This window comes from Cardiocondyla obscurior, linkage group LG04, assembly GCF_019399895.1.
Source record: "Cardiocondyla obscurior isolate alpha-2009 linkage group LG04, Cobs3.1, whole genome shotgun sequence".
Classification (NCBI taxonomy): domain Eukaryota; kingdom Metazoa; phylum Arthropoda; class Insecta; order Hymenoptera; family Formicidae; genus Cardiocondyla; species Cardiocondyla obscurior.
Genome location: NC_091867.1, coordinates 9,020,843 through 9,037,726, shown reverse-complemented (window position 1 = coordinate 9,037,726; position 16,884 = coordinate 9,020,843). Strand labels below are relative to the sequence as shown.

The window sequence follows — 16,884 nt, the reverse complement described above, 5'->3', positions numbered from 1 at the left end:
CATCCGCCTCGCCTTCCCGGCGTTGACCGCTCTCCTCCTCCGCCTCCTTCTCCCTTTTCGTGATCCTTACTCTCTTCTCGCCCGCGTCTCTTTCTCTCCTCCGACCCGGTCCTCCCCCCCCTCCCCGTTCCCGCGCGCGACCCGTCTCATCTCCGGCGTTTTCCTCCCTGTCCGTTTTCTCTTTCTCATTCATCCGTCGAACCATCTTGGTCCATGCTCCTCCGGCTTCCCTCGCACTGGGCACCGAGACACCGCGTACACATCTTCGTGACGATGACGTGCGTGATATTACGCGCCGAGATACGTGGAGCCAGCGCGGACGAGAGAAGGAACGAGAGAAGGGGAGAAAGCGAGACGACGAGAGGACGTTAACGGAGGAGAGAGAAAAGCACCGTGCGTACGTACGCGCGCGACGAGGAGGCGCGAAAGGTGGCGCGGGAGGAGAGGGAGGGACAGGGCATGAGGGATGGACGGCGCAGGGACGAGGCAGGGCAGAGACTCTCAAATGGTTCGAAACAGGTTCCAGGACCGTTGCTCACTTCGATCCCTCGGTGGGTGGAGAACGAGTTACAGTACGCGCGCTGGCCGCGGAAGACAGCTGGGTTTTGGTTACAGGCGTGCGTGGCGAGGCTGCGAGATGAGGCGAAGGTGGAGATAAAGCGGGAGAGAAAAGATCCCCTCGCTCGAGACGCACGCGAGGCTTAACGCTGACAGTTTTTCTTATCGAAGACAATTATTGTCAACGAAACCACTAGGAATGCACGACCGACGACCTGGACCGGCAATAAGACTCCTTTCTGATACTCGCGTCCGTTTTAATCGATCAGCCGAGATGAATTACAAATATTCAAGCTACGCGAATGCCCCGCGCGTTCGAACGAGAGGAAAAAATTGCGGGAGCTTTTTTTAAAAAAAAAAAAAAACCATGTATTTGTTACGTTGATAAACTCGAGGTTGCATTTTTGCCGCTTAATTCGTGCGAGCTACTTTGTCCCTAATTCTCTCTCTTTCTCTCTGTTCGCGTACACGGACGTCTATTGGTGTCAAGCGCAGTTTAGTGTCAATGGAATATAGTTAGACACCACGTCGGAATATTAAAAAACTCGAAGCTCGGAGCTATTTATCGCCTGCAATAAGTGAATGTGTGCGCGCGCGAGCACGTTTGAGCGCTGTTAGAATGACTGAATCCGCTCCTGCGAGCGATGATATCATTCGTATGTCGAAACGGTAAGCGAGCTGTCTCCTATCTCATGCTCTCCGCTCTCGTGCTGCCGCGGTAGAAGATTTTATTCGAGTCCTTTTCCTACGTTCATTAAGTATTCCGCTTCCTGCGTCGCTTATGAAACTGCCTTGGGATCATCTATGAATCCATATTGGGAATGAAACCGCGATCATTCAGAAAAAAAACAGCGTTAGAAAAAAAAAAGTTGCGTTAACTGTACAGTTTGTCCTATTTAAAATTTTTTCTTTATTTTTGCGATTATAATTGGGAATGAGTTTCCTGTGACGCATTTTCTCCACGCATGGCGTGGAGATGCGAACGTCGTTGAAGATTTAGTATGATAGAAGAAAAGTGTCCGTATCACACAAACAACAAGCATTCATAATGTAGCGCATACATAAGTGAAGACACGCTGAGAGAGAAATATAGTTACTTCTGGACCTAGGAATAATTTTACGATATTTCAAATGATAAATGTGATTGATTTCACTATATTAATTCGCGGAGAAAGTTCTGTATTAATAATTTTATATTAAAAAATTAAAAATTATTATGGTGCCGTTGCGGTAGCTGTGGACCATCTCGGAGTCATAAGTTTAAATGCTACGGCAGACAGTGACTAGCCATAGTATTTAATCTTGTAACTTCTTGGTTTAATTGTAATTATGAATTGAATTTAGGGACAACTATACTTTTCTCCCAGTGACAGAAGTTCAATCCACGCGGCCGGGCAAGCGGGAGTTTCATCAATTAGCCCATACTGCGCGGTTTAGGTACGACGATCTCGTGAATTACGTGTGCAGCGTCACATGAGAGGGCTCGCACGGTTTAACAGCACTGAAGAAGTGGCGAGGCACGCGACAAGGCAGCGTGTCCCACGCGCGTTTGCTCTTCGAGGAGCTCTCCTCAAATCAAATCACGTAACGCATAATGCATATATATATATATATATATATTATATATATATGTATATATGTTTTTCTTGGTGAAATCAGTGAATCTTGGAGCGGGAGCGAAGGCTTCGTGAGCGGTTACCATTGGCGAACCGCAAAAATCCGCCATTAAAATTCGCGAGCTGCGAGCTCCTCCCATCGCGACATGCGGGATATGTTCGCCTCACCGCGATACTACCGATCGCGCACGGCCGCGGCGATGTTGACGCCTTATCTTTCTTAAATTACAAATTATGCTCGTAGCCGAGGAGTATCGCAGCAGTAATCGCGCCTGGGCTTTTGGGCTTTGCATTTTTACGCGCGGCGGAACTGTACCGTAACTTCGAAACAAACCTCCGTTGTTCCAACGACCGTTTGTTACGCAATCTAAGTAGTAAAACACCTGGTCTGAGAGTACTTTGAACATTCAAGTTTTAATACGTCACGAGACGCATTACTTATCAAAATGCAAACTTTTGAATTGAAACTTATCTCGGATGGAAAGCCGGTCGAACTTCTCCATTCTCTTCGCGAGACGTTACATCGAGAGAAAGAAAGAGAAAGAGAGAGAAAAAGAGAAAAAAAAAAAGTTACGCTCGTGAATAAAATATTATAAAAACGTTGTAAATCTCACGACGTGGCGTAAAATGTTGCCGGCTGAAATGTCACAAATCTCGTCTTTATGTTAAACAATATTGAGCAACTGGAGATCATATCGGGAAGATGATTCACACGCTGGTGGGTCCACGTGCTGCGCGAGGCCCGCGTAACCAATCAAACCCGGTAAATTCTAGATTCTAAGTCCGAAGGACGAGTTTTTATCAATTTTCAAGCTGGACCCCGTCCGCGAGGTTCAAGCTGAGGTTGGCGCCTCTTCGTTGGTATCGCGCGAGACACGCAAAGGAGAGGGCTTAATTCGCCGTGCATTTCCCCTTATTTGGGCTTCCGCGCTCGATCGGGCTGCAGGAGGGAACGCAGCGACTTGGGAGGGAACGAGAGGGCCGAGCCTGCGAGATGTATGGCGAGGGGCTCGCTGAGTGATGAATGTATATACGCGTCTCATTCACCTCCTACCCTATTCGGTGACAAGTCAGGCCAGCGGGACATCGCGTTGAAATTTATTTACTTAAAGAACCGTCTTTTGTCAACTTCGACGCGTTTTGCCTTCCGCGCGAAAATGCAACTCGCCACCGTTTCCCGATAGAGTGGAGGAGGAACTCTTGCCCGATGAGATAAATATTTCGGTGAGATTGCGACGCGAGAAATTGATATAATATAAAACTAAGCAGAACCGAGCGTCTATCTGAAAATTTTCCTAAGCTCCCGTTTTTAGTCGAATCGCTTGTCCTCCGTCGATCGTCGTGCGCTATCGCGCAACAAGTGTTTCGCGAGCTTGCAGTCGACAACGAGACGGCGTGCAGCTGCTCATGTCAAAATTGATTCGCAGGCTAGCGGTCTTAGATTCTATTCACGAATCAAACATGTCGCAACTGATGCCAAACAGAAGAAATTATTCAATTCAATCTGGACAGCGATGACTCTCGCTATTCATGCCTCACTGCGATCCAAACGGTAGTTATAAAGTTACGCGTTGCGCGGCTTCAATCTCCCTAAATTGACCACCCAAACGGATACCGTGTCAAAAGAAATTACGTGAGAATTTTGTTTTTTTCCAAAAATTTTCAGTATAATTTTTGTAATAAAATTTTGCCAGCCGTTTCTTTTTATTACGTTTTTTAATAAATTAGCTGGAAGAGAATTACTATCATCGTCCCGTCCTCCATCTTTTCGCTTAATATTGAGTTTTCCTCTTAATGCGAACGTACATCGCGCGCTATATAATTCCCGATATATTTAATATCAGTTGTGTCCATCTAACCGCGTCCGATTCCTTTCCTTGGGAGATATCACGAGAGCAATATCACGGTTACGGTATTCGTGTGCTCCGGGCAAATTTAATTGATATTCCAGACCGAGCTGAATCGTCCCACGAGAAAAAGCTTGACGATCGTAGCAGACCGTTTCTGACATCGGGAGTCTGGAAACCTAACCAAGGCACACGATAAACATCTTCGGCGTTATAGGACGGCTATAACTCACGGCAAACTGTTTAACGCTCGCATTAACGTTGATGCAAATTAATAAGGCAAATGATATAAATGAGTGAAATCAGAGAAGGAAGGCGAAGTCTCCTCCTAGTTCGGAGGAAGGAAAGTATACGATCGTCGTGTGCCGTAAAGTACTTATTTTTTCTTTTTTTTTTAATTCAAAGAAACATCGCTTCAGGTTAAAACTCCTCTGTTTAATTTAACGCAATCATTGTTTTAACAATATTAGAAAAATACGAATTAAAAAAAACATGCAACTTACCAATCTGCATGAGCTTCGGCGGAGTTCTAGAATTATGCCGGTGACTGTTACGACATTTTCGTTGACAGCAGTGGGGATGCAGCTGCGTCGATCTGTAACAAAAAAAATATATATATAATTTAATAAACGGCAACAGTAGAATCAATTATCAACTAATTCAGGCGTCACACCATTTTTTTACAGATAGAATACGAGATTAACATTTCCAGTTTAAAAATACCCCCTTTTTTTTCTGTACACGCAGCGTCGGTCCGATAAAACGCCAAATAAACGGTTTTCCGCGCCCTAATGCGATTCCGTTCTGGCTATTAAGTGCCTCGCACCGCTCGGAGCCTCTCCGGATCGTTGTTCTTTATCGCGTCAGGGCGTGAGTTCTCTCCAATTTTTTTTTTTTTTTTTGGAACAATACAACGGTGCACGTCGTTCCGATCGAAATCCGCGCGCATACGGAAAAACGATCTCGCCTGAGAACCGAGAGAGCGAGAAACGGTGGGAAAGAGACCCGGAGAGAAGACGACATCGCTCGTAATTTATCTTGGATCTTATTTCACGCGGTACCACGTGCGACCATAATCGCACGGGAAAGAGCAAGACGCACCGCTAGATTATTTTGATAGATTTGAGAACGAGTTTATACGTATTTATCTCATTCGCTCTAAGCGCCTATCGCTGAAGTGTCTATCCCGCGTATTATGTTACGGAAAGTTATCCGTAGAAAGCTAAGAGTTCTCGACGATTACCCGATACACATATGCTAAACGCGTTCCTAATTAAACGCGAGGCGTATTGAAAGTCTCACGCTTTTAGCCGCGATCTTCGGACCGGATTTCGATGTTACGGCGCAGAGGGATCGTGCGCGCCTCGTATCTGTGAGATGTTAAAAATTCAGCCCATCGGCATAACAACAGCACTCCACGGAAATGAAAAACTCCGAAAACGGAACAGGGGGGGAGAGAGAGAGACACGAGGAATCAGGGAGACAGAAAAATATAGAGTGAGAGGAAGGGAAGGCGGGAGAGGAGAAGAAGGAACGGGACGGGGAGCGCGGGGGTGAAGGCAGTGGAAGGCAAGAGGAGAAAAAGGGAGAAAGAGAGAAGGCATCTAAATGTTGGTCCAGGCGCGTGGGACGTTGATTGCGGTTAGGCTCGTGCCTACTCCCTCTTCTTGCTTCAACCCCCCTTTTCCCCCTCGCGCCTCCTCGCGCACTGCAGTCGCGCCCCGCGTCTCACTCTCTCCTTTTTCGCTCCTCTCGCCTTTGAGAGGCTCTGAATACCGGTCCGGTCTGTCGTGTAGCCAGCGCTCGTGGTGTAAGTCGCCTTGCTGAGGATACACACGCACGTGCGTGCACGAAACGGGCTCACGTACGTACCCGGGGGCCCCCGGTCGGCCGGCCGGTCGCGGAGAAGGTATACACGAAGGCGACTTCTCTCCTCTCTCTATGCGTGAGAGAGTGCCGGTTAATGCACGTACATCTCTCGCCGCGTATACATAGATTTGGATGGTGCATGGACCAGTCCTGACACGCGAACGCGCGGCCGCGTCTCGGACACAATGCTAGGAGAGATCCGTGCCACACCTCTTTTCTTCCTTCTTCTTTTCCATCCCGAGTCCTCGGCGCGCCCTTGCGTCCGGATATCTCCTCCTATATTCTCGCTATCTCGATACTTTTCACGATCCTCTTCTTTCCCTCCGTTACCTCGGCCCTCCCCGTTCCCCGTTCTCTTTTTCGTCTCCTCTCGCACGTACAACGATTCTTTTCCCTTCGGATCCTCTTTCTCCCCTTTACGCGCGATATCGCCACGATGCGTTCCCGATAGTGCTTTATCGCGTATTTATGTGTCTCCGTCACGCTTCGCTTTTGACATATCAACATTCGCTCGCGGAGGTAAAATCACCGCGGTAATTTGCAAACGTTTTCGCCACGCGAAAAGAGCGAGCTTCGAGAGTGCCAGCAAGTCGCGGAGATTTCGATCGGGAACCGCGATAATACGCGCGCGTGTAATTATCGTCGGGGCAAAGTTATCGAAATTTACGACCTCAAGGACCGCGCATCCCGCTCGGACTCTCTCGCGGCGTAAAACTTGAAATTGAATTCCCGGGTAAATCGCCGCGCTATTAAGTGTAACTTTTAAACGCCGTTACGAGACGTATTACTGCAATCGCTTCTAAAAACCGGCGCGTGGTCGAACTCGTTGTCGCGCGGCGGCGTTTAGCGAAAATTGTCGGGTCTTGCATGTTTGCCGGCGTGCATTGGCTGTCTGGCTGCGGTATATAATAATATCTTGGAATAAAAAGAAGGAAAAAAAAAAAACTTGATGTTCCGCCGAGGTTCTTGTCGCTTATGCGCGTGAAACGCGCGCGCACGTATTATTCGTGACCGGACCGAACAGGAGAACCTTCAATCATCAATTTATGAATGAACGGTTAAGTTCCTTTCGGTGAAAGTCTTCAGCGTGCACACGCCGAGAGGTTCTCAGCGAAGAAAAAAAAAAAAAAAAAAGAGGAAAACGGGGTGGGGACCGTGGTTAGACACCAACGAGCGAAGCTCGTGAAAAGTCGACGTCGTGGAAAAATGTTACGTAAAGTTTGCGGGACAATTTGTCGATAACGCGGCAAGAAATTGTGTGGGGATTCGCGCGGGGCACGGAGAAACTATCAACATAATGTAATCTGGTCTAACATGATAATCTGAAATAATGTTAAGGTTTTCTTTAGAGAAGCTTTTACAGTCGTCGGAAATCTTACGGTAAACTCGAGCGCGATCGCTGAAAGGACTTGAAATCAAGCCTAGATTTTTCTAGCGGTTATTAAAAGAATTTTGTCAGCAATTGTGTTATCAATAGCTTGCAAGGCGGTTCATTGATATCTAGGTACTTGGCTTATGATACAGTTGTGGCTCATACTGAGAGATGGCAGGAGTTACTTGGCAAATGTGGAACGAGTGGTCTGAATTCGCAATCTCAGCTAGTATATATTCTTTCGCTTTGTCTGTGATTTCTTTAATTATTCACGTCGCGCTTGCGCTACCAATAACGAATACGTTGCGTACATCAAATATATGTTTTAATTTTTATTAACATTCACGGAAATAAATGCTGGTTATATTTAAGCCATTGCAAAAACCATGTTTACTTGGACTTTTTTCAAAGACGAGAGCAATTTTTTTTTTTTTTATTTACAAGCCCGTTATTTCTATAATTAAAAAGAACACCATCTATTTATATTGTATTTATATTGTAATAAGAGACTAAACGCAAAAGGATAAAACGCGAGCGATGTAGTAAAAAAAATGCGCTATAAAAAGGAAAACTGTTGAAGATAGCTATCAGCCCATAAATAGTATGGAGTTCCTGTTTCATGCCGAGCATCTATTTAGAACCGAAGAATTCTCGCGGTCATATTTTTTTTTTTTTCACATTTCTTTATTATTAAATCCCATGGCGCGTTAAAGTCCCGACTGCAGCTTGTAAATATAAAAGACACCGGTCGTTGGCGATCCGTCAAAGAAAACGGCTCCGCTTTCTCGTATCGCGGCCAACATATTTATACATTATTCTTATAAAGACGTTATCATCGCGAGAAAATAATTGAGCGGAAAATTATGTTTTTTTTTTTTCTTCTTCTTTAATAACTTTAATTCAACGTTGAGTTGAAAAGTTACGTAGTGCGCGAGCGACGCAAAGGCGCGCGTAATTCCTGTTTTCTGAGGTTACTGGGTGAGTCACTCTGTATACGTTTGACTACTTTGGCTCGGTAAAGCGAGGTAAAGGCGGTCCCCATTATGATATCAATTAATTACGCGGTTTCTGCGTGATGAGACCATCCGGTTTGGTAAGGTAAGTCTTGTGCACCAACGCGAATGCTGTGGTGTTACCGCCATCGGAACGACACGGGAATGCGAAGAATTCGAGTAACGGGTTACCGTGATACGCCGCGTCGGCCGATGATCTTCTTAGTTCTTATCGATCTTCATCCCTTTAATCTCGCGCGACAATGACGCCGACATTTGCGAACGTACTACACGTTTTAACAATAATATAAAATAGCTCACCGAGGAGTATGTATAATTATAATTATGTTGCAAATGATCTCTATCGAAGATTTATATGCATATCGTCGTTATATTGTATTAGATTACGTAATTTTTTTTAAATTCGTACTGTGTAACTTAGCTTTAATAACGTATGTATTCTACATGTAGTTCTTTTCGAAAAAGACGTACGCGTTTTTCTCCAGTTTTTTGATAATAACCGTGTCAACGTTCTCATTACCACACATTCTTCGCTTCAATGAGCGCCTTCCGGCCCGTCGGATGCAAAAACGCAGACGTGGCAGGAACCGCATTTCGGAACCGCATTTGTTCAGCCAGTAAAACAACGTTGATATAAATTTATAACGACATAATTGAGTTTCGAATGTTTCAATCACGTCGATGAATGTTCTGACAGATTTATCGCTTTATTATTGAAAACCTATTTCTAACTGGATTGTCTCCCTGATCCCTGAACGCACTTTCGTGTGTAATATTACATCTTTCGCGTGGTAGGTATAACCGATACCGTTTCGGGCGCATTGATGATTTAACAAATCTCATTGAGAATTCAACGAAGTCCTCGAAATAATGAGAGACTGCGCGAGAGGAAGACGCGCTACGATGCGAAAAAGACGAAGAGAGAGAGAAAGAAAAAGAGAGAGAAAGAAAAGGAGGACCCACACATGCTCGCGGATATATGCGTGTCCTGGATCAAGGATGCAAATATGGCATAGTATCCTGCGCGGCGTGTCTCCCGCTCGCGTTCGGACGGTATACCTCCACCTAGGCAGTAATATTAGTAGGTAATTCAAGAGAGGTAGGTTGGGCCGCACCCTGTTCCTCAAGCATCCACCGAAAGACCTCCGTCGTGGACACTCGCGGTGGTGACCGCGTATGCGTGCGGCGCTCGCGCGCGCACACGTGCGCACGTGTAGGCACGCGCGCGCGCGAGTATCTCTGGATACTCCTTATAACATCTCGTACGGGAATGGTACTAACGTGCATGCATACACTCTCTGGACCCGTGAACGAGCTCGACGAGGGTCTGAGATGCGAGGTGAACGTCCCCCACAATATCTAAAATCTGTGCGCCCGCGCGCGCGCGCGCGTGCGTGCATCATCGCTTCATGCAGTCGTGTTCATCTCACAACTTGAAACTTGACTTGGTGTCGACTTGTGGTCGTAACGTTCGTACGTGGACTCACGTGAACGGGCGCGCTGGTGTGAGCGCACGGTGTGCTCGCCTCTCTTTCTCGCTCCTCTCCCCCGCCCTCCCCCGTCCATGGCCATAGGTGGTAGAACGAGCCTGTCCAGTTTTCCCATAGGAACAATACCCCACGGGATATATAATAACAATGGTCACGAGCGTGGGAGACGGGTCGATCTTTATTTACCCGTTCGTTTTTCGTTTTCTTCCACGTTCCATCGCGGGTCCTTTTTCGTCCCGCTGTCCTCCCAACTTTGTACTTTTTTTTTTCCCTCCTCTTGTTTTTCTTCCCTCGCGCTTTTTTTCTCGCGGCGCGACCCTTCGCGCTCCCTTGCTCCCTTTCGTTCCTTTCTCGCGCGATTCCGGCCCTTCCGCTCTTACTCGCGCTCGTGATTTTCTGTCCGCGCGAAATTACAATTCCACGCTTTTTAGATTCACGCAAACCTTCATAATTTTCTCTTTCCCCGGCGTCCTTCCTTCGCTCTTCATGAATCTCTTTCTCTTTAGCACTCCCTTTGAGGAGGTAGGGCACGCGAATGTGGGAGGGATGGTTTCCGGTCGCCCACGTGCCCCCATGACGACCACTTGGCCGAGGTATCGGGAAATCGGGTAAAACACACTCTCTCGCGAATATCTCTTGCGGCAAAAAAGTTATCGATACAACCGATTTAACGTATAAACGAAACCGAATTAAATGATTAGAATATATATCTGGCGACCTAATTTCATTGACGAAGTTATACTGAGGAAGTCGACCGAATATCGTCGAAACATTTTTTCATTTATAATAATTATTACAATTAATACTCTTCCCTCTCCCTTCCGCAAGTATCGCTTAATTACCTCACCGAAAAATACCTCGCAGTCAATTCGTAATTATTTGGCTCTGGACAATTAACTATTTTAACTTCTAACGTCCACTTTTTGGCTTGCGGTACTTCGAGTTGAAGGACTCCCTCAGTTTAACGCGAGACAAAGACGCGAGGCGCGGCGAGGCGGAAGAGGCTCTTTAAAGAGCGCGCGTGAAAAGTACACAAGTCGTAAAGTTATGTTATGAAATTAAATATTTTATCTATGGCAGTGTCGTGCGACCAGGGCAAATTTGCCCTTCTGGATTAGACAAATTTCACACCGCGACGTGCCGCAGAGATACGCAAATATTGGACCCCCATCGCGCCCCACTACGGTAGCGGGTTGTTGCGCCAGACTTACCGCTCCTAAGCTCTATCTATACACCTGAATCGAGAGGATTTTCACAACGACGCCAAAGCCGACGAGAGGAAAGAAGAGAAAGGCAGAGGGGAGGAGAGGGAGAGAGAAAGAGAGCCACACGGCTAGATTGTCGCGTGGGCGACCGGAAACCGTACCTTCCTACCGTCTTTGGTCGTCACTCGACGGCTCCGCGAGGGAGGGGAGGTGAAGAGAAGGAGAAGGCAGACCGGTCAAGAACTCGCCATATTCTTCGACGTTCTTCTGCCGATACATCGACCGTACGCACACAAGTGAAGATTCTCCGCGGGACAAAACGCGCGCGGTCTTCCTCCGCGGTGAGAATATTACGTACGAAAAATTCTCGGGGGTAGCGCGGGAAAGGGAGAGGGGAAAACATTTTTTATTCAATTATTTTTTTTTTTTTATACTGAGCAAGAGACGCGATTACCGCGAAGATTGCACCGTTCAAAAACGGCACTCGGGCCATCGCGTAGTCCACGAAGGAGCATCATATCTAGATTTTGCAGGGGTCTCTGAATTTTCGAGCTCCTTTCGATCGGTCCCGATGCAACGGGCTGAAGGGCGGGCGCCGGGGATTGAGAAACGAGCCGGGACCAACGGGCGCGGATCGGTGGGACATGACGAAAGAGCCGAAGGATATCGCGCTTATCCTCAAATGGTAGAGAGGTGATGACCTCGATCCTACGTTCGCGCGCGCGTTGCGAACGGGCGCGCTGCGCGGCGGCACGACGTCGCCGCCGCATGCATATCGTTCTCCGTTTTCCTTTCCCCCCCGTCCCTCCCCCCTTTCCCTCTGGCTCCAGCGCCGCGTTACCGCCTGTTTTCTGCCCCGGCCCGATCTGACTGAACGCGCTCTCAACCGGCCTGCCCACACAACACACGCGCGCCCGCCGCGCACGCCTGCCCTTCTGTCAATTATATTTACTATTTCATTCATACGCCGCCGACTCTTGGTTCACGGGCCGTGCCCATTCACTAGAACAGAGCCGCCTCGCGCGCGCACGCGCGGCAAAACTCGCTAAGGACGGAGCCGCGATTGTCCGATAATCTCTTCTTCGCGTGAAGGAAAACTCCGCTCTCCCTCGGGAGCAACATCGCCGATCCGGTCCTTCGACTTGCGAACGAATTTAACATCGGCAAAGGCACGCGACTGTATTAGACACATTTTATCTTAGAATTTTACGGATATTACTAAAAGTAACGATTCAATTCGAAACTGAGAAATTTGTTTAAACCGAGCTTCTTTCGACATCGACGACGAAGTAAATGTTTCCGTCACTTAACTTTTTTTCTCTCGCTTTGCGTCGGTTAGAAGTTATGCCATTAAAATTTAAATCGTAATGAAGGCGAATTCTACATTTACGATAATTAATGACTTCTTACTGCTTAATTATTTATGTACTCTGCCTCTCTACCAATAAAATAAAGCTTTATTTTCTGGAGAACTTGGAAAATAGACCTACGTATGATTAAGAAATACCTGATGCCTCTCGCGAATTAAAGTTTGACAAAAAGATAAGGAAGAAATTGAAAGAATCACTCACGTTCGCCCGTACAAGATGTCGCAATCTTCCAGAGAAGCCCGAAAGTGACTATTCCACCCACAGAGGATGAAGGAGAGAATGTTAGGGCCGAGGGGTTGAAACTTAACAGCTTCCCTTCTGGCCATCTTGTTCAACGCTACTAACGCTGCCATCTGTTGCCCTGCAACAACGTCGCTTTATTTTTACCTTGTTCCTTTATCATACGAGTTCTGTACATAATAATGCGTTAAGATAACGACAGATTACAGCACTAATGAACAACAAACGGCAACGAACAAAATGGCCGAATGTGTTTTTTTTTCGACATGTTATCTAGGGATATCACGGTTACCGAAGTTGGAATGATGATTAGTGATGGAGACGTCCTCCTTGAATCTGGTGAGTCTTGTTTTCTTTACTTGAACTATTTTTGTATTGTCAGGATAACATATTTTTATGTCGTGCGCCAGCTGCTGTACGAATTGAATGAGAAAATGATGGTTACTTGTGACACCTATCAAGAAAGTCTGTCGATTCGTATTTTATTAAATCGAAAGCTGGCAGTGGCAACAAAAACATTCTAATACACATGTTATTTTGTTGAACGTATAGTCCGATTTATTAGCGATTATTTATTACGTTATAAATCGACCGATTAATGAGATCGATATGTAATGCTCTTGATCAAAGGCACACGAAAAGCAGAGGAGAGCGGAAGCATTGCTGCGAGAGGGGAAGTTTGAGGAAGCTGCCAAGTGCCACGAAACCGTAGCTAATCTTCTGGCAGAGGCCCATGCGCAACTTGAATCCAGTCTCATTTACGTACATGACTCCACCTTGTCCTCTCAAGATACGTCAAAATTTTTGACACCAATTCATTCGGTTGTCACGTTAGAATCTCTCAATCTACAACAAGATTATCATAAGAGACAGGCGGCTGTTGTCAGGTATGTGCAAATCTATTAAACAATATTTAGGAGTCAACTGCTTTACGTTATAAGAATTTTTTTTTACACCAGAATGAAGCAAGCGCAATATGAGGAATACAAAACAACATTGGAAAATCATCAAAAAGACCTTTTCAATAAACACACAGCTAAATACAATGAAAAAGACAATGCGGATGTAAGAATCGACAAGTTCGATGGTTCTTTACGTCAAGCCATATATAAAACTATCGACGAACAAGACAGTCTTCTGACTTTGATAGATATCAAATTACCTATTGCTGAAGAAAAAAGTTTCAAGCATCCAAAAGACACAGGTACTGTTATAGAAGAGCTCAAAACTGTTAATAGCCAACTGCGATCGCTTGTAGGAAGCTTGCTCAGTCAACTAGAAGCGAAAGAAGAAGAGGTGCGCCAATTGACAGAACGCCTTTATGCATTGTCTGTTAATTCTAATAACGACGGTATCAGATCGGAAGAACGTCCTCTTTGTCTTGACCCTTTACCTCCATTGACACCCCTTGAAATGCCACTTTTCGATTTTACATCTTCATAAGTTTCCTATGTATAAGATATACTTTGGAAATATTTGCGACGAACTTTGAAGTAAAATTGATATTAATTCATCACGTAATTAGTACTAAAAATATATTTTCAAATACTATAATATGCAATTATAAATTTTATATAAATATTTAGCAAAAAATATATAACGTGTACTTTTGTTGCGAATTTTTATATAAAGTGCTGAATGACAAAGAAATTCTTTTGCAATCTCTTTAATTTATGCCGAAGATCTATTTAAAAGTTTGAAATCTATCGAATCATTAATATGCGAAATTAATATTTCTAAAAGAAATTAATAATAAGCAAAAATTTAGATTATTACTGATCGATTTGTAAATAATAGAACTGGGTGTTTCACAGTTGCTTGCCCATTGCGATTGTGATCCTCTGTGACCCATTACTGTGTAAATAAATCTCGAATTGGATTATAAATAGTGCATTTATTCTGTGCGAGTACGAGAGTGTCGCGTGAATGTATGAAGTTAAATTTATGTTCTCTTAATCCCCTCAGTCGAAATTATTAATTACAACGCACACGAATTCCAAAGATTTTCTATGACCGACAAACGTTTTTCGATAAAAATGTCATGGTGATAACTACAGATTGCTACTATCAACTGCTTGAACTTCGTAATTTATCCAATTTGAAGTGGTGGGGCCTTTCCAAAGTGGAAATTGATAATTTGTCGAGCAATGAGGTAGGGGTTTTGCCCCCAGCGAAGACATATGTTCAGACAAAAGATAATTCTCGCGCAGACAAATGTTATCTTTGAGATCGTATCACGATTTATCTTGCGTTTCTCGAAAAGTAAAGTGTATCGGTATTAATACTGTTTCTGTTAAGCGCTTCCTCTACTGACGCAATTCATACTCTGTAGATTTCCTTCCCTCCCTTTTCTCCGCTAGAGAAAAAAAAAAAAAAAAGCGCGTGGGTTCTATCGCGAAAATGAACAGGGTCACCTCTTGACTCAGGGTGCAAAGGCAGACTCCGCGTCTAGGAAGTATCGCAAAATTTTGTAAACAGATTTATCAGCCTCGGCTTCGTCATGAGATAAATCATTAATGTCACTTTATATGTATATCAAATATGTTTTCTGAATGTCTCGTAAGTCTCACATGTACGGGATGCACACAGAAAAAATAAGTAGTATTGAAGATATTAAACCAGCGTTGCCAAATAGTAATATCAACCTAAACGTACGATAATTGTTCCAAACTCAATAAAAAAAAAATTTTAAGGGTCACGGAGTATTTTTCCACATAACTGTCCATAAACGCGCATATTACATATGACTATAATATGTACTAAATTTACTAAATACAACTGTATTAGTCGAACGTTAATTAATGGAGTAAAATTGACTTACTCGAGATGAAATTAACAGAAATATTGTTTATCTTTTGAATTGAAAAGGCTTCGAAGAATCCATATGTAAGGAGTGTTTTTTTTTATATCAAATCATGTATATTTAATCAATACTATACGACGCAACGTACGCAGGGGTTTCTTATCGAAATTAATCAGAATTAATCGCGTATCACGATCACACGTTGTACTAGTGTACTTATTTACAACGGCACGAGATCGTCACGTGAGTCTCCGTGAGCTGTGCACTCTGCTTATCCACGCGTCGGGGGGTTTTTTTTTTCTCTCTTTTTCTTTACAGTATATCTCGCTTACAACGATGCCCCGTATAATCACGGCGGTCTGGGCGATACAATTACCACACAAAATTTCCGTTGATACTATCTCAAACGTCGAAGTCTAAGCCGGAGATACATATCATCGTTATATGTTATAAGTTTGCTATACGAAGTATTCAAGTCTTCATGCCCAACGAAGAAATACAATAAAATATCGATAAGATATTATCTTTTGTTAATACTCAGACCGTCGACCGCCTCCCATCTTTCCCCCGCGAACACCGGACGTTTCGCGATCATCGGGATTTTACCCTTATCAATGTGAAATTTATCCCACCTGACGGAAATCGTTCGCGAGCTACGTCGTAATCGTAACAGTGACCTTGCAAGAACCTCGAGCCCCCGAATCGCAATTCTGCACTCGCGATGATAATCAGGAATCGGGAATTGTGTCATCTATTTTCCTCCCCTTAGTCGTATCAACTTCGATACGTTACGCACACATGTGGCACCGCGACACGCAATGACGTGAAACGAGCGTAAATAAAGGTGATATCGGGGTGATATTGGAAAGATCACGTTGCAACAGAGTAACGTGCACGCTGAACTTCGTCTGGAAGATAACGAAAAGATTTGGAAAAAAAAAAAGGCAGACATATAATATTTTATTGCGAAAACAGAAAATAGAAACCGCGCGTTTGTTGAGTGCAGAAGTCGAACACCGAGGGGATTTCGAAGACTTACATGTCATATTTATGTTATATCCGCGAGATATCGCAATTGCAGGTGCAATATCTGATGCGAATGCCGGATTTAACGAGAATGCGAAAAGATACGGTCCGTTATCAGGGCTCATTTGATATTTTTAGACGCTGATACATTCGCACCCGCTCGACTCGTCCTTAATGAACAAAATGTGGAAAATTTCTCGTAACACGTTTTAATCAGGCTCCATTGTCCTCTAATAATAAAATGTGATCTGATTATCTGAACGGCACTTGGAGGATAAAATTACATTGCGAGAAGGAACATATCATCTGCGTGATCCGTCGATATTCATATCAACAATTCATGAAGTATTACATAATATTAATTAATAACTTCGTTGATTGTCTCGCTAATAAAAAAAGTGAGATAAGCTTCCTCTAATTTTCAAGGGCCATACCGAGTAATTGTTTTTTTCTCTTTTAATTTCTTTAAATTTAC

General features: G+C 44.5%; 2 protein-coding genes across 3 annotated transcripts in view; one reads left to right on the top strand and one right to left on the bottom strand.

Annotated features, from left to right (window-relative positions):
* The window catches only part of LOC139102004 (uncharacterized), a 51,232-nt gene that overhangs the window by 21,809 nt on the left and 12,539 nt on the right, over positions 1-16,884 (bottom strand). The window contains exons 3-4 of one of the 2 annotated variants that reach the window (XM_070655586.1): positions 12,542-12,701; positions 4,525-4,616 (exon numbers count right to left, since the gene is read on the bottom strand). In XM_070655586.1, coding sequence (XP_070511687.1) covers positions 4,525-4,616; positions 12,542-12,693 — 244 coding nt within the window. In that variant the 5' untranslated portion in view covers positions 12,694-12,701. The remainder of the gene's footprint in view (positions 1-4,524; positions 4,617-12,541; positions 12,702-16,884) is intronic. The other variant, XM_070655587.1, reaches the window with a different exon arrangement.
* LOC139102040 (nuclear receptor-binding factor 2) lies at positions 12,795-15,278 on the top strand. Its single transcript, XM_070655667.1, has 3 exons — positions 12,795-12,919; positions 13,211-13,467; positions 13,540-15,278. The coding sequence occupies exons 1-3, from the start codon at positions 12,896-12,898 to the stop codon at positions 14,021-14,023; spliced, it is 765 nt and encodes a 254-aa protein (XP_070511768.1). The 5' UTR covers positions 12,795-12,895; the 3' UTR covers positions 14,024-15,278.

Bases quoted from the DNA above. Each gene is read 5' to 3' on its own strand.
- LOC139102040 (XM_070655667.1), top strand. From the start codon at position 12,896: ATGGAGACGTCCTCCTTGAATCTG. The intron at 12,920-13,210 runs GTGAGTCTTGTT...TCTTGATCAAAG, and splicing joins AGACGTCCTCCTTGAATCTG to GCACACGAAAAGCAGAGGAG. The intron at 13,468-13,539 runs GTATGTGCAAAT...TTTTTACACCAG, and splicing joins AGACAGGCGGCTGTTGTCAG to AATGAAGCAAGCGCAATATG.